This window comes from Phycodurus eques, chromosome 5 (assembly GCF_024500275.1).
Source record: "Phycodurus eques isolate BA_2022a chromosome 5, UOR_Pequ_1.1, whole genome shotgun sequence".
Classification (NCBI taxonomy): domain Eukaryota; kingdom Metazoa; phylum Chordata; class Actinopteri; order Syngnathiformes; family Syngnathidae; genus Phycodurus; species Phycodurus eques.
In genome coordinates, this window is record NC_084529.1 from 7135393 (window position 1) to 7159407 (window position 24015).

The 24015-nt window shown below is 40.2% G+C and overlaps 1 protein-coding gene across 1 annotated transcript in view; it reads left to right on the forward strand.

Moving 5' to 3' along the window:
• Positions 1-23695, forward strand: part of anpeplb (alanyl (membrane) aminopeptidase-like b) — a 29730-nt gene extending 6035 nt beyond the window's left edge. Inside the window, exons 4-20 of the mRNA XM_061677290.1 lie at positions 885-1005; positions 2862-3016; positions 3352-3465; positions 4800-4943; positions 5096-5161; positions 9744-9809; positions 9918-10066; positions 10600-10679; positions 10909-11039; positions 12837-12892; positions 12997-13144; positions 13345-13433; positions 13555-13671; positions 15086-15253; positions 15384-15524; positions 17702-17765; positions 23069-23695. Of these exons, the coding sequence (XP_061533274.1) occupies positions 885-1005; positions 2862-3016; positions 3352-3465; positions 4800-4943; positions 5096-5161; positions 9744-9809; positions 9918-10066; positions 10600-10679; positions 10909-11039; positions 12837-12892; positions 12997-13144; positions 13345-13433; positions 13555-13671; positions 15086-15253; positions 15384-15524; positions 17702-17765; positions 23069-23260 (2001 nt within the window). The 3' untranslated portion in view covers positions 23261-23695. The remainder of the gene's footprint in view (positions 1-884; positions 1006-2861; positions 3017-3351; positions 3466-4799; positions 4944-5095; positions 5162-9743; positions 9810-9917; positions 10067-10599; positions 10680-10908; positions 11040-12836; positions 12893-12996; positions 13145-13344; positions 13434-13554; positions 13672-15085; positions 15254-15383; positions 15525-17701; positions 17766-23068) is intronic.
• Positions 23696-24015: the final 320 nt, after the last annotated feature.

Consider the following 24015-nt stretch of genomic DNA (forward strand, 5'->3'; position numbering starts at 1 on the left):
CATAAAAAAAAAAAAAAGCCATCAAAGTCAATGTAGATCAAGACAATTCTGAAGACTTGTGATCTAAATCTTATTGAACATCTGACAAAGGAGCGGAAACATGCAGCTGGAGAAGGCTCTCTTCGAACCGAGCAGAGTTGAAGCAGTTTTCTAATGAAGAGTAGGCTAAAATACCTGTCACAGGTGCACAAGACGCATTTTGCAGTAACAGAAATTGACTAATCAAAAGAATTCCCAGGGGCAATTAAAGGTTTAGGGGTGCTGAGCTTCCTGGCAGGTAAGATACATTTGACTGTTTTATACATTTGAATGCAGTTTCATCCCTACATTTATGAAAGAGAAGGCAGAACACTTTTTGGGAACGTCTGAAACTAAACTGTCAAATCTGATGGTTATTTAAATGTTGCGCCACAGCAAAAGAGGAATGGAGTGGATTTATAAGACAAACAGCTTAACATAACAGCTAGCGTCTCGGATTCCAATTCAAACAGAGAACACTGGCGCTGTCTCTGATCAAGTTTCCTAGCTTGGGGGGGGGGTGCTGTATTTTCATTGTTGAAGTATTAGTTACGTTTCAATCAAGTACTGTATTTTCTAGCTTGTTTACAAAGGAAATTCAGTACCAAAAAATAAAAAATCTGTCAAATTTTAGGGGTGCTGTGATTCGATCCATGTGTGCATGAGCACCCTCCAAAAAGAGCTAAAAACACCACCAAAATAAAGCAACGGCTGGTTTTCTTTTATTAATTCCCATAAATAGACCTATTATTTTTAATTGTTGGATTTTCTGTCTTTAATGAAAGGGTACCAACAATTTTGTGTTTCACTTGAGAATAAAAAAACAAAACAGGACCTGATGTGCCCTCTATGATTTTCTCATGCAGATATTTGCTCGGCCAGAGGCGACAAAAGCTGGACACACTCGATATGCAGCAAATGTTACCGGAGAGATTCTTAAGTTCTACGAGAAATACTTTGACATGAAGTACCTTCTGAAAAAGCTGGGTAAGACTTTATGTGACATATTTATGGATCCAATTCTGTGTGTCTACAATGTGATGACACTAAATATCTTTCTTGAAAAGTCTTCTAAAACTTCTTTGCAGTTTTATGCATCATAACTAGTATAATTTAAAATATATTCTTATGTGTAAACCAGGGCTCATCAACTTTTTTGAAATGCAAAGGGTTTGACCCACAATTCAGAATGTTTCTCAAAAAACCTTTAGCTATATGTTTTTATTTATAATTAATGATACTCATTAATGTGAGGACACCGATTATGTTAATGATTTCTCACAATAATTATCAACACTGATTTAACAAGGGTGGCACGGTGACCGACTGGTTAGAGCGTCAGCCTCACAGTTCTGAGGACCCGGGTTCAATCCCCGGCCCCGCCTGTGTGGAGTTTGCATGTTCTCCCCGTGTCTGCGTGGGTTTTCTCCGGGCACTCCGGTTTCCTTCCCACATCCCCAAAACATGCGTTAATTGGAGACTCTAAAAATTGCCCGTAGGTGTGACTGTGAGTGCGAATAGTTGTTTGTTTGTATGTGCCTTGCGATTGGCTGGCAACCAGTTCAAGGTGTACCCCGCCTCCTGCCCGATGACAGCTGGGATAGGCTCCAGCACGCCCGCGACCCTAGTAGGGAGAAGCGGCTCAGAAAATGGATGGATGGATGGATTAATGGATGATTTAACAAGGTAGGTCACAAATAATTACCCATATGCAACGCTTAAATTCTACTAATCTCAGTAAGTGTTTACATTTTCAAATGATTACTACAACGTTCCTAGGAAATCACAACGTCTCATCACTGGTGAGGTATTTTTAGAACAGGTGACTCGTGTGGTCCATGGACCTTGTTGGCACCATGATAACCACTGAAATAAGTCCCAAGATGCACTGCAACAGCTGGAATGTCATGTCATGTGTCATTAACTGTCATGGACACTTACCACCTCAAGTATTGTCAGAATGAGGCCAATTCTTACACAGTATTTCAGTTGCAGACTGAATACATTTGGGTTTGACATCAAAAAATGAATATGAGACCAATATTGGTGGACTTTATTGCTAATATGTCAGTGGTGTAGAACAGTGTTTCCCAAATAGGGGTATGCGAGCACATTGCAGGGGGTACGTGGAAACAGGCTTGGACAGGTGTCACGGAATACATGTACTGGCGTTACGTGTTCAGGATTTAAAAAAAAAAAAAGTAACTGTAATCTGGTGCAGTCTCTGGAAAAGACAAGTTATCAGATTACAGGTACATTTTTTAATAATTTGGATTTTCTTCCCGCAGGATCGGGGAGAGAAAGGCCAGTTGTTGATTTGAGCACTCGCCCGCTTTACCACTAGCAGGGCCAATCAATCTTGTCAGGAGTGATCTATCGATCAATCTACATTTCAAAAATCCGTTCATAAAATGGTATGTGCGCTACAATTAGTTCACCTTGGAAGACAATAATAGCCTTGGGCACAGTCTTGCCAAAATCTGCGTGCAGGCAAATGTGGATAAAACGGCCAGTTCCTCTGGATTCAGGAGAGGGATATTATATTATTTTCAAGGCAACATATTTATTTTCATTCAATAATCAATGGTGATAAATTCTACGTTTGGAGAATCATCCACACATGAGTGGGGGGGTACTCATGGTATGACAAAAAAATTCATGGGGTACATAAGGGAAAAAAAGGTTGGGAAGGAACCACTGGTGTAGAATGCCATTTTGAAACATTGTGCACATGCCCCCAACAAACACCTGTGTTGTTTTCTTGACAGAGGAGTATTTAATTTCTGGAAGAAGAACCCTCCTCATATGTGCTGGATATTTATTGTAGTTAATCATTTCCCCAGATCAAATTGCACTGCCAGATTTAGCTGCTACAGCAATGGAAAACTGGGGACTGATCACATATGAAGAGGGAGCTTTGCTGTATGAAGAGGGAGTGTCATCCCAGTTGCATAAGGAAACAATCTCTTATATCATTGCACATGAACTGGCACACCAGGTTAGTAAAAAAAAAGAAAAAAGAAAGAAATATTTTTTGTTAATAAATTAATTAATAAACGATGAAATCATTAAAGACCGCAGTATTATACTCCTCAATCTCCAATTTGCTCTAGCTGTCTGTTTTGTTGCTGCCCTCAGTCTTCTCTAAAAAGGAGAAATGAATGAATGAATGAATCAAATAATCTTACCACAGCCACATGCCAATGAAATGGCACAAATAGATTAAGTCCCTTATTCTCTTTTTTTCTTAATGTGTTACATTTGGATTTATGTCTTCAATGCTGCAGTACTTGAAAATGTGCCTGTTATGATTCTGTCTCTTTTTGCTTGCAGTGGTTTGGAAATCTTGTGACAATGAAATGGTGGAGTCACGTTTGGCTAAATGAAGGTTTTGCCACGTATTTGTCAAACTTGGCGCTGGATGAAGTTGAACCTACATTTAAAATGGTAAGTTCTTATTGATATATATATAGGTCATCTTCAAATAATTTGATAAATAACGGTAAAGACATTTTTAAAAAGTTCTAATTTTGCGCATACACACAAAAAAAAGATTTATGCTGCCTTGGTTTTACACGGGTAAATGTTTCCTGTGCTCAAGCAGCCACACTTGAATGGCTACCTCTTGGCACTTCAGCTAAAACAATCAAATAAATAAATAAATACAAATAAAACACTATACAGTGGAGCCCAGCTATTCGCGGGGACAGGGACTGGGCTGGACCGTGAATTGCGAAAAGTCTTGGATAATTGACTGCCATAATAATTGCATATGAAAAAAAATAAGAATAAAATAAATATATATGTATATCTATATGCACGTCGGCACGGTGGTGCCTGATTAGCACATCTGCCTCACAGTTCTGGGGACCGGGGTTCAAATCCGGTTCTCCCCGTGCCTGCGTGGGTTTTCTTCGGGTACTCCGGTTTCCTCCCACATCCCAAAAACATGCACGGTAGGTTAAGTGAAGACTCTAAATTGCCTGTAAGTGTGAATGATTGGTTGTTTCTATGTGCCCTGCAATTGGCTGGCAACCAGCTCAAGGTGTACCCCGCCTCACACCCAGAGTCAGCTGGGATGGGCTCCAGCATGCCTGCGATCCTAGTGAGGAGAAGCGATAGGGAAAATGAAGGAATGAATATATATATAGTTTTTTTCTTTAATTAGGACCTTTTGATGGATAACAACTGCCAATAATTCAACTACTTGTATCAGTAAGATAAATTCATCCATCCATTTTCTGAGCCGCTTCTCCTCCCTAGGGTCGTGGGCGTGCTGGAGCCTATCCCAGCTATCATCGGGCAGGAGGCGGGGTACACCCTGAACTGGTTGCCAGCCAATCGCAGGGCACATACAAACAAACAACCATTCCACTCACATGCACACCTACGGGCAATTTAGAGACTTCAATTAATGCATGTTTTTGGGATGTGGGAGGAAACCGGAGTGCCCGGAGAAAACCCACACAGGCACGGGGAGAACATGCAAACTCCACACAGGCGGGGCCGGGGATTGAACCCGGGTCCTCAGAACTGTGAGGCTGACGCTCTAACCAGTTGGCCACCGTGCCGCCCAGTAAGATAAATTGATTTTCAAAAGTAAATTCAGTGGGCCATTTCTTTACCTTTATGGATCAAATTTGATAAAAATGACCTATATATGTACAATGCATAATTTGCTAAATGTTTGCGAGTACAGATGGATTGGACGCCTCTTTGTATTCTTCTTCTTCTTCTTCTATTGAAGCATTATTATGTGATGTTTTGTCTGTGTCCCTTAGAGAGAAATGTACACCACAAGTGAACTCCATGCAGCATTTGAGCAGGATGCATTGGTTTCTTCACATCCTCTTACTGTCTCATATAACGACGTCCAGACAACTTCACAGATCATCGAGATGTTTGATGCTATAACCTACTACAAGGTATACTCAAATGATTATAAAACAAAGATGCCACTAATACTGTCCATTGATGTCATATACAGTATTTATGTTCTCCTTTATTCTTAAGACTGAGTGTATTTTGGATATTAACATTCACATTACTTTTATTATTTTATTTATTCATGCTCTAGGGAGCAATTGTGCTGAGAATGCTTGCAAACGCTGTGGAGCAAAGAGTTTTCGACAAAGGGATTAAAGTAAGTGTTGCTATAACTTAGTTTGAATCAGCAGAAATTGCATCCTAATTATTGTATGTCTGTAGCATGACCCCTATCAGAAATAACCAGTTCCGTTCTCTCTAACATGACAAAAAAGACAAGCCGAGGCTCATTAACAATGTGGCTACAATTTTTTCCCAAGATGCTGGTCGTATAATCAATTCGGGTTTGGGCATAGGGGGGCGTCGGTCCAGTGCCTGTGGCCCTTTGTTTGGGACTGGTCGGGGCACTTCGGTGGGGCTAGGGACCACCCTGGGTCCTGGGGGGTCGGTGGCGTCCCCCTGGCTGGGTCCCCTGTTAGATGAGCTCCCTGGCTCGCCCGCCCCACTTGGGGCCAGGCCCAACCTTTCTCAGAGTGCCGCTTCAGCAACTCCGTACACTTGCTGACTAACATTGCATGTGGTATGGTGGACGACTGGTTAGCGCATCTGCCTCACAGTTCTGGGGACCGGGGTTTATATCCCGGCCCCGCCTGTGTGGAGTTTGCCTGTTCTCCCCGTGCCTGGGTGGGTTTTCTCCAGGCAGTCCGGTTTCCTCCCACATCCCAATAACATGCGTGGTAGGTTGATTGAAGACTCCCATGAACACAGCTGAATTATATCTTTTTTATGCCTGTTTTTTTTATACCTCAATTTCTTTTCCTAAACTTTGGTCCATGTCCTGTTGAGACACAACTTCATTAGACCATCTCCAATTAGCACAGAAACCCGCTTTTTTTTTCTAAATCCAAAAGGTTCTGCCACATCACTCCCAGTTTGTCGTCCTTCAACTGGCTCTCTGTTAATTTAGGATTTAGTTTAACATTTTAACAGTCGCTTACAGAGTCTTCAATGGTCAGGCTCCTCCATACTTAGTCGATTTAGTGTCTGCACTCTGCTGACTGTCTTGTACCACCCCAATTCCAATGAAGTTGGGATGTTGTGTTAAACATAAATAAAAACAGAATACAATGATTTGCAAATCATGTTCGACCTATATTTAATTGAATACACGACAAAGACAAGATATTTAATGTTCAAACTGATAAACCTTATTGTTTTTAGGAAATAATCATTAACTTGGAATTTTATGGCTGCAACACATTCCAAAAAAGCTGGGACAGGGTCATGTTTACCACTGTGTTACATCACCTTTTCTTTAAACAATATTCAATAAACGTTTGGGAATTGAGGACACTAATTGTTGAAGCTTTGTAGGTGGAATTCTTTCCCATTCTTGCTTGATGTACAGCTTCAGCTGTTCAACAGTCTGGGGTCTCCGTTGTCTCCTTCATAATGCGCCACACATTTTCAATGGGAGACAGGTCTGGACTGCAGACAGGCCAGTCTTGTACCTGCACTCTTATACTACGAAGCCACGCTGTTGTAACACGTGCAAAATGTGGTTTGGCATTGTCTTGCTGAAATAAGCAGGGGCGTCCATGAAAAAGACATTGCTTGGATGGCAGCATGTTTCTCCAAAACCTGCATGTACCTTTCAGCATTAATGGTGCCTTCACAGGTGTGTAAGTTACCCATGCCATTGGCACTAACACAGCCCCATACCATTACAGATGCTCGCTTTTGGTTATTTTCCTCTTTTCCCCAGAGGACACGACATCCACAATTTCCAAAAACTATTTGAAATGTGGACTCATAGGACCACAGAACACTTTTCCACTTTGCATCAGTCCATTTTAGATGAGCTCGGGCCCCAAGAAGCCGGCAGCGTTTCTGGGTGTTGTTGATAAATGGCTTTTGCTTTGTATAGTAGAGTTTCAAGTTGCACTTACGGATGTAGCGCTGAACTATATTTACTGACATTAGTTTTCTGAAGTGTTCCTGAGCCCATGTGGTGATATCCTTTACACATTGATGTCTGTTTTTGATGCAGTGCCACCTGAGGGATCGAAGGTCACGAGCATTCAATGTTGGTTTTCGGCCTTGCCGCTTACATGCAGTGGTTTCTCCAGATGCTCTGAACCTTTTAATGATATTATGGACTGTAGATGATGAAATCCATAAATTCCTTGCAATTGTACGTTGAGGAACATTGTCCTTAAACTGTTCGACTATTTACTCATGCACTTGTTCACAAAGAGGTGAACCTCGCCCCATCTTTGCTTGTGAATGACTGAGCAATTCAGGGAAGCTCCTTTTATACCCAATCATGGAACCCACCTGTTCCCAATTATCCTGTTCACCTGTGGGATGTTCCAAACAGGTGTTTGATGAGCATTCCTCAACTTTCTCAGTCTTTTTTGCCACCTGTCCCAGCTTTTTTGGAACGTGTTGCAGCCATAAAATTCTAAGTTTTTGATTATTTGCTAAAACCAATAAAGTTTATCAGTTTGAACATTAAATATCTTGTCTTTGTAATGTATTCAATTAAATATAGCTCAAACATGATTTGCAAACCATTGTATTCTGTTTTTATTTGTCTTACACAACATCCCAACTTCATTGTAATTGGGATTGTACTTGATGTCCCTCACACAAGATTAAAAAGTAAAATGTGATGAGCCACATATCTGCTGCTTCTGTAGACATTTTTTAAAGAAGCATTTGTAACTGAAGGAATTCCATTCGGAATTGTTTTCATTTATTTTTGCTTTTGTATTAACTGTATACTGTTTTGTGACTTTTAACTACTTTGTGAGTCCTCTCTGTGAGAAGTCCTGTATAAATAAAATGGACTTAAAACAATGTACATGACTGCAGGAGGTCAGAATAATATGGGAAGCATGGCGCAGAGGATAGGATTACACTCTGCAACCGTATTCCACCCTAGCGGATGTCGTCGTTGTGTCCCTGGGCAAGATACTTCACCCACATTGCCCACGAATGAATGTTGCTGGATGTGGTTAGATTGTTGGTGGTGGTCTGAGGGGCCCTAGGTGCAGAATGGCAGCTATGCTTCAGTCCGACTGAAGCATAGCAGCTGTGGCTACCCAAGTCGCTGACCACCACCATCATGTGGGAAATTCTAAAGCATCTTTGAGTGTCTAGAAAAACGCTATACAAGTGTAATGCATTTAATGCATAAATAAATAATAATATATAATACAATGATAATAGACAAAGAATTGGCGGCACGGTGGATGACTGGTTAGAGTGTCTGCCTCACTCTGAGGTTCTGAGGTCCGGGGGTTCAAATCCCGGCCCCGCCTGTGTGGAGTTTGCATATTCTCCCTGTGCCTGCGTGGGTTTTCTCCGGGCACTACGGTTTCCTCCTACATCCCAAAAACATGCATTCATTGGAGACTAAATTGCCCGTAGGTGTGACTGTGAGTGCGAATGGTCGTTTGTTTGTATGTACCCTGCGATTGGCTGGCAACCAGTTCAGGGTGTACCCCGCCTCCTGCCCGATGATAGCTGGGATAGGCTCCAGCACGCCCGCGACCCTAGTGAGGAGAAGCGGCTCAGAAAATGGATGGATGGATGGACTAAAAATTGTCCTGTGATTGACTGGCAACCCTGGACCCAGAACAGGATAAGCAGTATAGAAAATGGATGGGGGGAATAAATTATTGTCAGTGATAACGATGTAGATTTCCGAGAATAGTTTCCACCTTGGTTCTGTCCATTGGCCACTCCTGTTTCGTTCTATAGTCTTGTTTCAGATTGATTGAATTTCTATCTCCATTGTATTTCAGCCGTCTTCGCTTTCTCAACGACTCTTTAACAGTAAACACTTTTAGTGTTTTATCGTAATTTAAACCTGGAAGAAAATGCAAATGTTATTCTCTAGAATTACTTGATACATGCAGCCAGGTTACAAAAAAAAAAAATAATCGTAGATAGGTTTGACAAAAAGTCATGCATGTTGCAACATTGCAGAAAATCTGGAGCCAAACATTTACCTCCCAAGTGGTCTGGACAGCTGTGTCCAAGCAATTCAAATCAATGCCTGCCAGAAAACAAAGGAATATGTGGCTTATGATGACAAAAAAAGTGAAGCAAGCAGGGTTGTCAGGAATACGGCAAAACTACTTAGTTACTGCTGTTTACTGTGAGTCGGTCTTAGGCATGAGCCCACACAGGCCTTCAGGTGAAATTGCAGGATGGTGTGTTGTTCTGTCTTTTGCTGCCCTTCTTATCGCTTCAACAACACCTTTGAAAACATCAGCAGATGTGAATTCACAGTCCGGCATTAAATTTGTCAATGTTGAGATTTTTTTAGATTTCACCAAGTCGGAAAGGAGTTCCAAGTCCATGTTGTTAGCTTCATTTCTACTCTTTTCTGATTGGTCAAAGTCAGCTGATGTCACATGAGCAAACATGGAGGTGTGCGATGACATCTTTGTGCTTCTTTCCTAACCATCATCCTCATCTGATGACTATTTATACTATAACACGGTATTTCTGGAACTATGTCCAAATGATAAGAAAAAAAAACAAGGCTCAGAGTGGCTGACATGACCATAAAAAAAATAGAAGAAAATCTACTGCTGCTGCCGGCAGATATTTTGTATTTTCTGTCCTTCTTTTATGTTTTATGATATATTTTAAAACAAACACCCCAGAGAAGAGCACTGGAGGAAACCTAACCCATTTATCTCCCTTTTTTGTAATCCTTCAAGATGTACCTCAGTGCCTTTAGTTTTGGAAACACCGACCAGCATGACCTTTGGGACTACATACAAAAGGCAAGTTAACAGAATCATACAAAAACAAGTTTTAAACTAAAATAACATATTAGCAAGCCTACACAAAAAGAAAAGCATCGATTACACAGATTTGTTCCATGCTTTCAGGCTGTTCATGACGATGGGGGTCACACTGATGTTGCCAAGGTGATGGGCACATGGACCAATCAAAATGGATATCCTGTCATTACCATCAACACTACAAACGGCGAGATCTACCAGAAACACTTCCTGTTCAACAGTTCTTTTGACACTAGGTAGGTCATGTTTTATATCTTATAGGAAAACCGATAATTACTTAAACTCATTCACTGCTAGCCTTCCCAGTTAACATGGATATTTGACTTCTGAAGCTGCCAATGGCAGTGATTATTTGTAACGCTTATGGTCTGCAAACAGCCAGAGGATGGATCACTGTGCAGACACCACCGACAACATGAGGTACAACAAAATTCATACCAAAAAGGAAAAAAGCTCATTAAGAAAAACAGTGATAAAATACAAACAAAAGGGGGTCTACGAAGCCAAAGTGGAAGGCACGAGTACTAATAAACATGAACAGACAGTGCCAATCAAGCCATCTTTGTAAAGGTAGAATTTGAAATAGAGCTCTGCTATTGTGAGTTTCACTTCGGTATACCTCATGAAGTGTGATGGATGTGTTTTTACCGTCTTGCTTTGTTTTATCTGCAAATGACGTCATGACTCCCACCAGTTCGGCCAACTCAATTTACTACTTTGGAAAGACTGAAACTCTCATGATACACTGTCTATTATTTTGATGTTTCAGTCAATTGTGGCATATCCCAATTCAAGTGGTGTCAAATACATCAGGAAATTCTCTCCAATGGTTGGAGACCAGCAACACAGGTAAGAGAATAGAAAGTTGTCACAAATTTTAAACTGAACCACCTTTTTTTTTTTTTTTCAAATTAAACCTGCAAAGATCTAAAAGGCATTCAGATCTTCATATATTTGGCATTCAGTGACTTTATGAATAAGAATAAGGCATATTCTGTCTTGTCCCCTCTCTCCATTATACCAAGCCCATACACATACGCACACACACACATTCTAACCAATATTTCCTTTGGCACAGTTAAAGACGCATTCATTTCTAAGCACGGAGAGTGGATCCTTGCAAATGTCAATTGTACCGGATATTATCGTGTTAATTACAACCCAGAGAACTGGGAACGACTCCTCGTTCAGCTGGAATCAAACCCACATGTGAGTACTTGGCCAACGTGGCAAATAAAAAAGCTGAGCATTGTTGCATGTATATGTTATTATTTGATGAGGAAATTAGGAGTTAGATTTAGTGTTTGGGACAGAAGGGGCACAAGTAGTACCATCAGTATTTGCTTTAAGGGGTTCCTTCAAGGCGGCACGGTGGACGACTGGTTAGAGTGTCAGCCTCACAGTTCTGAGGACCAGGGTTCAATCCCCGGCCACGCTTGTGTGGAGTTTGCATGTTCTCCCCGTGCCTGCGTGGGTTTTTCTCCTGGCACTCCGGTTTCCTCCCACATCCCAAAAAAAAAAAACATGCATTAATTGGAGACTCTAAATTGCCCGTAGGCATGACTGTGAGTGTGAATGGTTGTTTGTTTCTATGTACCCTGTGATTGGCTGGCAACCAGTTCAGGGTGTACCCCGCCTCCTGCCCGATGACAGCTGGGATAGGCTCCAGCACGCCCGCGACCCTAGTGAGGAGAAGCTGCTCAGAAAATGGATGGATAGATGGGGGGTTTCTTCAACAGAAAATTCTGAATGGGTGGACTGGTGGTTGGAACACTATCAGGGTGCCTTTGAGCAAGGCAAGGTACCTGTAGCCAGTGTTATACCTGAACAAGTTCAATGAGCAAAAATGTATGCACTAGTTCATATTTTGGGCGAATGTGAACTGAACTTGGTTCATTTCTGCCCGGCAAACGTTATTGAGAATGCGCTCATTCTGGCGTCAAAGAACGGTTTTGGAACCAAAATTCATTTTCATTCAAGAGTGCCAGGTTTTGCGGGGGACTTCCAGGACAAATCCCGTCTGGACACACTAGATATGAGCCTTCGTGTGTCGGGGATATAGGCAACTGCCATTCATGTTTACATTCAGCAGGCAAGTCGCAGCAGTCTGTGTGCACGAGGTGTGTTCAGGGACACTGTGTAAATGGGCATTAATGTGTTCTTTGGTGGTTTTGTAATGCAGTACATCATTGTCAAAATGTATTACTCGGAGAATTATTTGTATCAGAATGCTGTAGTTAAAAAACTGTACTATCACACTGTCATAATATGGAATTTATTTTGTTTTGTAATATAAGAATAGATGAGATAAAATATTTTGTCTTGTTAGTCAGCCAGAGTTGCTAGGAATGCAAAGTTATGTCCTTTCACCATCATTCCTGTCATACTGTGTTGCGGTACTGTGTTAGAGGGCATAAAAAAATTGTGAATTTATTAATTTTTGGAACGGTGAACTGCAATTTGTTGAGAATGAACTTTCCCAACACTGCGTGTAGAATCTTAAATAAAAAACGGTGAACAAAATAAAACATCGTATAATGCATTTATTAGAAGGGCCAAGCTGTCATAAACTGAATTTGTCCCAGAATGTAATCGTAATCAAAAACAGAATGCAAAAATATGCCTTACTATAATATGAGAACACCGTAATAAAAAAATAATAGTAGTAAGTAATCAGAAAGGGGTTGGAGGAGTTCAGTTCAAATACAATGTATACAGCCTCATTTCACTCTTGAATCATGATTGTACTGTATGCAGTATTTACTATATGTTGGGCGCTGCCCCTAATGCAGGGTCACCACCAGTCTCAGCTTCAAATAACTGTATTTCCTATTTCCCGCTTTGAACTGACAAATGGATGCATGAAGGTTTTGGGATCAGTTGTTCAAATGGCCACCGCGTCAGACTGAATTGATATCCAACCTGTTAGTTAAATTGCATACTGTACACATTTATCTTAAACATCTATCTCTTCTTTTTTTGTTGTTGTTGTTTTTTGCTGTCTAGCGCATTCCAGTGATGAACAGAGGACAACTTATTGATGATGCATTTAATTTGGCAAGGTAGTACTGTTGCTATTATTTATTATAACCTGTAATTTGAGCGTTCATATGAGACTCAACTCAATCAAATAGGGTGTTGTTCATTCACTTGACTTTTCTTTTAGGGCCAAAATTGTTGACGTGACTCTGGCTCTAAATGCAACGTGGTTCCTCCGTAGCGAGAAAGATTACATACCCTGGGAGTCCGCCGTTCGGAATCTTGAGTACTTTGTCCTCATGTTTGATCGCTCTGAGCTGTATGGACCTATACAGGCATGTTCCATTACAACATTACCAGTTCATTTATTTAAAAATCATACATTATACTACTAGTTGTCATATTTTTGAGAGTCTCTTGACTTTGTAATTGATACAGTGTGTTTACCGGGGACATAAATGTCTCCTGGTTATAAAATCAAACTAAACATTCTATGGATGGACCCATACATTCGTTAAAACGGGTTTTCCTTCAGAGCTATCTTCGGGATCAAGTTGAAAACTTGCACAGCTTCTTCAGCAACTTGACGGACAACTCTGAAGTTCCAATAGACCATTCCTTACAGTAAGAAACAATGCTTTGTGTGTAAGTGTGCCTCTGCGGAGCTTCACTGATGTTCGGGATCATTGGCAGAGCCTTCTTTCTCAAAGTTTTAGAAGAAATAACACACTGGTTTCATTTCAAGGCACAGCCAGATCATAGCCATTGATGTGGCTTGTTCCAACGGACTCCAAGAATGCATAGATAGAGCCACGTGGATGTTTAACAACTGGATGAATAGCAATGATACCAACACTAACAGGTATGGACACACCTGGCGAAGTCAAATGTCATACTTAGATATGTTATAGAATCAAGCTATTTCTTCTTTCTGTTCAGTCTGTTTAAACATTCGAACAGTGTGGTTATCTTAATTATCTCAACTATTATTCTTCTCTGACTTAAGTCTCCATCAGTGGCTTAGCAAAGGTAAGTATCAGTGTTAGGATAGTGACCAACTGTCAAAAAGGGCTTTTGATTTTGTCATTGGCCTACTAGAGGCAGAACAAAACCTAACAATGTTTTCCCTCATCTCTAAGGTCTCCCACATACTGTACAAAATGGATTCTTAGAGTAACATATTTTACTGCAAACATTCTTAAATTGATAAATACTTTTTATACACCCCAATCTTAAAAAAGAATAAAAATACAGCCTGGCCATATGACTGTTATGGCAAAAAAATGAATGTAGATGTTGATGCTTATTTTAGGCAAGTGTACATACGGTATGTGTCTACAGTATACGTTACACACATGTCAAGCTGTCCAGAGCTTCTCTTATTAATCTACATGAGTTTATATGTCTAAACTCCCATATGACCATACTATCCAATATCTTTTTTTTTTAAGTTTGGGGTGTATAAAAATATGTATCAATTTATCAGTGTTTGCTGTAAAATATTTCTACGTAAGAAACCCTTTAATATACTGTATGGGAGACCTTTAGCGATGAGGAAAATGTTGTTAGGTTTGGTCTTACCCTCGGTAGGGGTATCTCAATTTTCTGAGGACAGTGTCACTATCTGTGACTATTTATATTAGTTTTTTTGTCATAAATCCCATATCTTTGAGAACAGAAGATAGTGACTGGTCTTTTATTAACAATTACATTTGTAAGAGAATACTTCTAAAGTAAGTAAACTAAGTCACCAATTTTAGAATGGTGGAACGATGCGAGATTGGATAATAAAATGCCAGTCATCTTGGGATGTCTTACAAATTGAAGTGCATGCAAGTATTCATCTAATGCAATCTCACCAACATGGACAGAGCAAGAACATATATGGGAATTCTGACGGTTCTTCCTTTTTTTTTTTTAATACTAACAGTTCTTATCTAGATGCAAAAGTTGAACTGGAACAATTCTTGCTCCATGAATGGTAATGTTTCAAGTGTCCAATGAGGACACAGACAAGGGTCCATACAATGCAGTCTCCGCAGTCGACCAAAATCCGTTCTGAGATTTTTCTCTGATAAGTTTTCAGTTTTACAGTTTTTCCTGAAGGAAATAATGTAAATTGAAATCAACTTTTATAGATACAGTATCTGTCATTTCGCCAGAAATTAAATGTATCCAAATCCAAAAAGGGAACAGTAGCCTTGATTTGAGGTCAATTAAAGATTCCTTCAACTTGGAATAAAAAGCGTTTGATGTTTTGTGTGTGTATGACTCAGCATTCACCCCAACTTGCGGTCAGTCGTCTACTGCCAAGCTGTCGCTGCTGGGGGGAAAAAAGAGTGGGAGTTTGCTTGGAATAAGTTCCAGACCACCAGTGAAACCTCAGAGAAAGACCAGCTTCGTAAAGCACTGTCGTGCACCAAGAAGATCTGGCTTCTAAGCAGGTGACGCTCAATAACGTTTAAACTTGATGATGTTTCATATTTAATATGATAATAGACTTAATAAATAAGAGCTCATTTTATTATGGCCACACCTTCAGATAAACTGAAGAGATTTTGGGTTATATTGCAGATACCTGGAGTACACTTTGGACCCTGAGAAGATACGACTGATGGATGTTACTTCGACTATTAACTACATTGCCACAAATGTGGCGGGACATGGATTGGCCTGGAATTTTATTCGAGCGCACTGGGACTACGTTAGTCAGGGGTTGGTTCTTGTCTCGTTCTTGAATACATCTGTGTTATGTACAGTTGTGTTCATCTGTGTACTGTGCCGTAAAGTATTTGCCCCCTTCTCAAATTCTTTCGATCGGATTCAAGTCCAGACTATTACTAGGCCACTTCAAAACCTTCATTTTGTTTTTATAAGCAATTGAGACTTTGGTTTTGCTGTGGTGTTTTGGATTGTTCTCCTGCTGTAGACCCGAGTGCTGTTCACCTTGAGGTCGTGAACTGATGGTCCTACATACTCTTTCAGGATTTTCTGGTAAAGAGCAAAATTCATGGTTCCATGAATCACAGCAAGCTAATCAGGTCCTGAAGGAGCAAGGAAGCCCCCAGACGGTCACACAACCACCACGTTTGACTGTTGCTATGATAGTTCTCTTTTTGAAATGCTGTAATACGTTTATGCCAGATGTAACAAGACACACACCTTAAAAAAAGTTCAACTTTCATCTTGTCAGTCCATAGAATATTCCCCCAAAAGTCTTGGAAATCATTCAGATGTTTTGTTTCCCTCCCCAAAAAAATTAAGACAAGCCTTTATGTTCTTTTTAGTCAGCAGTGGTTGTCGCCTTGGAACTCTGCCATGGCTGCCATTTTGCCCAGTCTCTTCCTTATTATTGAGTAATGAACACCGACCTTAACTGAGGCAAGGGAGACACACAGTTATTTAGATGCTGTCCTGGGTTCATTTGTGACCTCCTGGATGAGTCGTTGGTGTTTACTTGGGGTAATTTTTGTGGGCCAGCCACTCCTGGGAAGGTTCACCACTGTTTTCTTTATTCACGGATGATGGCTCTCACCATGGTTCGCTGGAGTCCTAAAGCTTTGAAAATGGCTTTGTAACCCTTTCTAAACTGATTGACGTCTATTACTTAATTTCTCATCTGCTCTTGAATTTCTTTGGATTGTGCCATTTTGTTGCAGCTTTTTAAGATCTTTTGGCTGACTTAATTTTGTCAGACAGGTTCTATTTAGGTGATTGCTTCATTGAACGGGTCTGGAGGTAATCAGGCTTAGGTGGGGTCAGTAAAAATGAACTCAGTTTTCCAAAAATTGTGATTAGCCACAGTTAATTCATAATTCAACAAGGGAGCAATACTTTTTCACACAGGGCAAGTTCCCCCCTTAATAAATAAAATCAAAAACTGCATTTTATTTTTACTTGGGTTATCTTTGGCTGATATTTAAAATTTGCTTCACGATCTTAAACATTACAATGGGGGAAACTATGCAAAAGAAATCTCAACTGAGGAGGGGGCAAATACTTTTTCACGGTACTGGATGTTAGAGCATGCAATGGAGTTTGATCGCGACAGACATGGGCAGACAAACATTTTTTATTTAAAATTCATATTTAAAAAGTATTGTTTAATGATAAACGTTTAATCTTACAGAATATGAATATTACATTTGTTAAGCAACAAGCCACTGTGTAAAAAAACCAATTGGTGACCTTCCTAATGTCAGTGTTGTGCTATTTAGTAGTATTTTGTTTACCTATTTCCACCCAAACATGTAGCAAGCGAAAAGTAGAACGGACTTCCAAGTGGACTAAAGTTAGAAAAAAGAAAATGATTGTTCATGACGTGTGTTTAGTGATTTATAGAAGGGTTTTGTTAGTTCGAATACAGATATTGAACCGTCTGTGTTCATCTCTTGGTCGGAGACAAGAAGGAGAAGAAGAATCACCTTTTATCGTCATGAACATGCATGCACACGAAATTTGTTCTCTGCATTTAACCCATCACAGTGAACACATACACATGTTAGTAGAACACACTGGAGCAGGGGGCAGCTGACAAGTAGGACAACAGGATGTCTTGGCTAACGGACTGTTACTGCATTTGCGTCGTCCTCTGAAGTGAGCAGTTCTTTGAACAAACAGGTGCCACAAAGATTATAATCCACAGTGGCTTGTTTGAATTTGATCTCATCTAGTACAAAGGTCATCAATTGTAATCAGTGCTTATCTCGAGTTCTTTCTCATAAAGGCCACAATGTTTGTTGTTACCAGGAAGTGGTGCTGATTCATTTCAGTTGAAACGTATGTAATATAATCTTAATGACGTTAGAGGCTGATTCAAGATTTCCAATATTCAGTGCAAATATTTTTAACATGACAATCATGTTCTAATATAGATTTATGTCTGTTACCAGGGATGGAGCCAAGCTGATAGAGAGAGTGACCAGGAGGTTCTCGACACAGTTCGAACTGGAGGAGGTAATTCATCCTTAGTAGTGATGTCAAAACAAACCACTAAACTAAATGGTTTATTTTTTTCCAATGCAATCATAATGGCTATCAGTTATCCGTGGATGTTCGCTATTTGTACAGTTAAAACAGAAAATCTACATCCTAATGAAAATTTATGGGCGGGCCTGAAAAGGCGTGCACAGTGCCTTGAAAAAGTATTGGGCCCCTTCCCAAGTTCTTATATTTTTGCATAGTTTCCCCACTTGAATGTTTAAGATCATCAAACAAATGTTGATATCAGACAAATATAACCCAAGTGAACTTGAAATGCTGTTTTAAAATGGTGATTTCATTTATTAAGGAAATACAAACTTCAAAGTTACCTGACCCTGTGTGAAAACAGTAATGGCCCCCTAAACCTAATAACTGCTTGGACCATCCTCAGCAGCAACAACTGAAATCAAGCGTTTTCTATAACTGGCATTGAGTCTTTCACATCTGCGGATATATTTTGGCTCACTCTTCCTTGCAGAATAGTTAAATTCAGCAGAAATTGAGGGTTTCCGAGCATGAACGGCCTTTTAAAGGTCATGCCACTGCATTTCGATCGGATCCAAGTCCACTTTTTTTAAGCCATTCAGAAGTTGACTTGCTGGTGTGTTTTGGATCATTATCCTGCTGCAGTGCACTTCAGCTTGAGGTCACAAACTGATGGCTGGACATTCTCCTTCAGGATTTCTTTGTTAAAGAGCAGAATTCATGGTTCCATCATTGACAGCAAGTTGTCCAGGTCCTGAAGGAGCAGACCAGCCCAAGACCATCACACTACACCATGTTTGACTGCTGATACGATGTTCTTTTCCTGAAATGCTGTGCTACATTTATGCCAGAAAGTCAAAAAGTTCCACTTTTCATCTGGTCAGTCCAAATAATCATCTCGCAAAAGTCTTGGGAGTCGTTCAGATGTTTTTTTTGTTTTTGTTTTGTTTTTTACAAAACTAAGACAAGCCTTTACAGTAGGTTCTTTTCGGTCAGCAGTGGTTTTCAGATTGGAACTCAGCCGTGAATGCCATTTTTGTCTAGTCTTTTCCTTATTGTTGTGTCATGAACACTGACCTTAACTGAGGCAAGGGAGGCCAGCAGTTCTTTAGAAGTTGTCAGATGATGAGTCATTCCTAGATGAGTCATTGCTGTTCTCTTAGGGTAATCTTTGGAGGCCAGGCATGTTCCATGTTTTCTCCATGTGAAGATAATGGCTCTCCCTATGTTCGCTGAATCTTAAAGCTCTAGAAATGCCTTTCCAGACCCTTTCCAGACGGATAGATGTCAATTACTTTATTTCTTGATTGTTCTGGAATTTCTTTGCATCGTGTCATTTTGTTGCAGCTTTTTTAGATCTTTTGTCCGACTTGGTTTTGTCATGACAGATTCTGTTTAAGTGATTTCTTGACTGAACAGGTCTGGAGGTAATCAGGCTTGGGCGTGATCAATGAAAATTAACCAAAAATTGTGATTAGCCACAATTAATTCATGATTTACCATGGAGAGTAATTCGTTTTTCAAACAGGGCAAGGTAAGCGAGTAGTTTTTTTTTTCATAATAAATGAAATCATTTAAAAGCAGCATTCTAGGTTTACTTGGATTATATTTGTCTGATATTTACATTTGTTTGATGATCTTAAACATTAAAGTAGGGAAGAATTTGAGAAGGGGGCCAATACTTTTTCACGGCACTGGATGAGCAAGACAGCCTATAAACTTTGCTCAGTTACACAATTCTGTCAGAAGAAATGGGGCAAAATTCATGCCGACTATTGTGAGAAGCTTGTGGAAGGATATAAAAACATTTGACCCAAACCATACAGTTGAAAGGCAATGGTATCAAATATTAATGAAATGTATGTAAACTTATGACTTTGAAGAAAGTCCTGAAAAATTGTGAAAAACTAAAGAAAAACTGTCAGTATTCTGGCATTCAGCAAATATAAATAATTTTGGTTATCTTAATTGACCTAAAACAAGAAAAGTTTAGTCTGATTTCATGTCAGGTAGTGAGGGGGAAAAAAGCATGTCTTTTTATAACGGTGTATGTAAACATTAGTTTACAACTGTAGTATGTAGTTTGTGACACGAGAGAATTGCGCCTTATTTTGCTGTAACTGGCTGTATCATGCCGTAACAGTTAGCGGCCTGTTAACCACCACAGGCATTCTGTGTTTGAACGCGATGCAACGGCTACATACACTCTAAATTTGGCAAAATGAGACAAAACGTTAAACAAGCGCGGCACAACATGACACAACTTCAAAGGACTGTGAGGAGAATACCTATGCTTCTTGGGCCACTCTGGACCGCCTCAATGTTTCGATATGACCTATTACAACCCCAATTCCAATGAAGTTGGGACGTTGTGTTAAACCTAAATACAATGATTTGCAAATCATGTTCAACCTATATTTAATTGAATATGCAACAAAGACAAGATATTTAATATTCAAACTGATGAACTTTATTGTTTTTAGCAAATAATCATTAACTTAGAATTTTATGGCTGCAAGACGTTCCCAAAAAGCTGGGACAGGTGGCAAAAAAGACTGAGAAAGTTGAGGAAATCTCATCAAACACCTGTTTGGAACATCCCACAGGTGAACAGGCTAATTGGGAACAGGTGGGTGCCATGATTGGGGATAAAAGGAGCTTCCCTGAATTGCTCAGTCATTCAAAAGCAAAGATGGGGCGAGGTTCACCTCTTTGTGAACAAGTGCGTGAGAAAATAGTCCAACAGTTTAAGGACAATGTTCCTCAATGTACAATTGCAAGGAATTTAGGGATTTCATCATCTACGGTCCATAATATCATCAAAAGATTCACAGAATCTGGAGAAATCACTGCATGTAAGCGGCAAGGCCGAAAACCAACATTGAATGCCCGTGACCTTCGATCCCTCAGACGGCACTGCATCAAAAAACGACATCAATGTGTAAAGGATATCACCACATGGGCTCAGGAACACTTCAGAAAACCAATGTCAGTAAATACAGTTCGGCGCTACATGGTAAATCATGAATTAATTGTGGCTAATCAAAAGTTGCGCAAGTGCAACTTGAAACACTACTAGGCAAAGCAAACGGCATTTATCAACAACACCCAGAAACGCCCCAGGCTTCTCTGGGCCCGAGCTCATCTTAGATGGACTGATGGAAAAGTGTTTGTGGTCCGACGAGTCCACATTTCAAATTGTTTTTGGAAATTGTGGACGTCATGTCCTCCGGGCCAAAGAGGAAAAGAACCATCCGGACTGTTATGGACGCAAAGTTCAAAAGCCAGCATCTGTGATGGTATGGGGCTGTGTTAGTGCCAATGGGATGGGTAACTTACACATCTGTGAAGGCACCATTAATGCTGAAAGGTACATACAGGTTTTGGAGAAACATATGCTGCCATCCAAGCAACGTCTTTTTCATGGACGTCCCTGCTTATTTCAGCAAGACAATACCAAACCACATTCTACACGTTACAAAAGTGTGGCTTCGTAGTAACAGAGTGCGGGTACTAGACTGACCTGCTTGCAGTCCAGACCTGTCTCCCTTTGAAAATGTGTGACACATTATGAAGCGTAAAATACAACGGAGACAATGGACTGTCTAACAGCTGAAGCTGTACATCAAGTAAGAATGGGAAATAATTCCACCTCCAAAACTTCAACAATTAGTGTCCTCAGTTCCGAAACGTTTATTGAATGTTGTTAAAAGAAAAGGTGATGTAACACAGTGGTAAACATGACCCTGTCCCAGCTTTTTTGGAACATGTTGCAGCCATAAAATTCTAAATTAATTATTATTTGCTAAAAACAATAAAGTTTATCAGTTTGAACATTGAATATTTTGTATTTGTAGTGTATTCAATCAAATATAGGTCGAACATGACTTGCAAATCATTGTATTCTGTTTTTATTTATGTTTAACACAACGTCACAACTTCATTGGAATTGGGGTTGTACGTACTTTGAGGTTTAGTTGCATTCACTCAAGATTTACTACAGCCGATTAGTTTTGTCATCTGCACCTCAGATTCTGTGGCAATTATTTTGATGGTGTAGCGTATATTGGTTTTGGATAAAAACTTAATTAATTTTGGAGAAAGAACACGCCGGAAGTGAACGCCTATGTTTATTGCCGGCTTAGTTTGACGTACATTTAACGTTAAAATCAAACTATTTTTGTCTCAAAAAGGGGCGTCACGTCTCTTTTTATAGTCGTAAATTTTACGAAAAGTGATGGAAAACCTCTATCATCATCTGAAGGTTGCTACATGAATGAAATACGAGTTCTCGATTTCAGCGGTTTCAGTGTTTCACTCAAACACACAAAAATGACACAGGAAGTGGAATTCTATAGAAAATTTTATTATATCTAAGGGGGAAACCGACATGGAATCAATGCAGAGGGACTTGGACTACAAGGATTACAAGCAAATGTACATAAAGAACAAAATGTAGGGTGAATGACTGAACTCGTGATGTGAGGGTGGAATGAGCATGCGCGGTGACAATGCAAGAGTTGCGAAATTCTGCGACCGTTATGATAATCCAATTACAGTATGCACCAATTTGTACTCAGGAAACAACACACTGTACTCACGTAGCGTAGGCTGGCCGGTCTTCCAGATGGATGGACCGGGGCGCCGAACAGGTGCATTTGAAGAAAAGGGAGGGAAAAAGGAAAAACTGAGTAAAAGCAAGGGTAGGGTTGCCGAAGCGCCTTGGTGATGGTGTTCGTCATGGGCTCAGAGAAAACCTGTGCCGGAATTCCTTCCGAATTCCCAGCTTCCGCATTGTCACACACACACACACCCTGGTTAATCTATGCAATGAGTGTTTCAATTTTATGTGGTGGCTAAGAACACTTATTATTTGTGGTGTAACATTTGTGTTGCGTGAGGTAAAACATCTTATCTAATTCAGTTGACAAACAGATTTGACATCAGACCTGTGGAAAAGCAATCATTAGTGACATTGGTGTCATGATATATATTGGGAGCATTCATGCAAAGTTCGGAAAATCACAACGGACACAAAGTTAGTGAAAACTGTTGGTAACTGTCGCGGCTTGCATTGTGTAAACTTAGTCTTATCTGAGATTATTGACATATACAGTGACAGTTTGATTGAAAAGTGACATCAACATCAACAAGACTTGTTACAAATGGCATTGTGTGGGTCGCCAGCGGATGCTCACGTTTTGGTTTGAGCCTTTGCACAAATCTTTACTGATGATAGGAAAGGTGTAACTTTTTTCCATTTTTAAAAATGTACCTCTGAACCTCTGCAGTTGGAGAAGTTTGCAACAAACTACGATCTTGGTCCTGCTTCTGCGGCTATGGAGCTGGCCATAGAGCAAGTCAAAGTCAACATTGAGTGGGTCAGCGAGAACAAGGACATCGTACTGGAGTGGTTTCAAACCAAAACTCAGAACGATATCGAGCCTTTGTTTGGTCCATCAGATGGTGAAAGCAGCTTTTAAAGGCCTCCCTCTGCTACTAAACACAGAATCTAAGGTAACTCTTAAATCAATTCCAACAAAATGGACCAAAAAAACTGACTGATGCACTTTTCTAAAACCGACTTCTTGAGATGAATACAGAATCTAAGTCAAATGTAGATTACGTTACAAAATTAAACATACTCTATCCATTCATCCATTTTCTGAGCCGCTTCTCCTCACAAGGGTCACGGCAGTGTTGGAGCCTATCCCAGCTATCATCGGGCAGGAGGCGGGGTACACCCTGAACTGGTTGCCAGCCAATCGCATGGCAATGGCACACATAAACAAACAACCATTCTCACTCACATTCACACCTAGGGGCAATTTAGAGACTTCAATTAACCTACCACGCATGTTTTTGGGAGGTGGGAGGAAACCGGAGTACCCGGCGAAAACCCACGCAGGCACAGGGAGAACATGCAAACTCCACACAGGCGGGGCCGGGGATTGAACCCTGGTCCTCAGAACTGTGAGGCAGACGCTCTAACCAGTGCTGTGCCGCCTAAACATACTCTACTCTGCTAAAAACATGAATCAATACTTATTTACAATATATCCTCCCAATGCACGTGGAAAACAGATGAATGCTGCAAATGTCCATGTCCAGCTTGTACACATCAGAGCCAAAGAATAGAATCCTAACTGTTATCAAATAATTTTTTAGAAAGCTGATATATATATATATATTTTTTTGAAATCACATGACCAGATCATTTGTGTGTTAGGTTGAAATG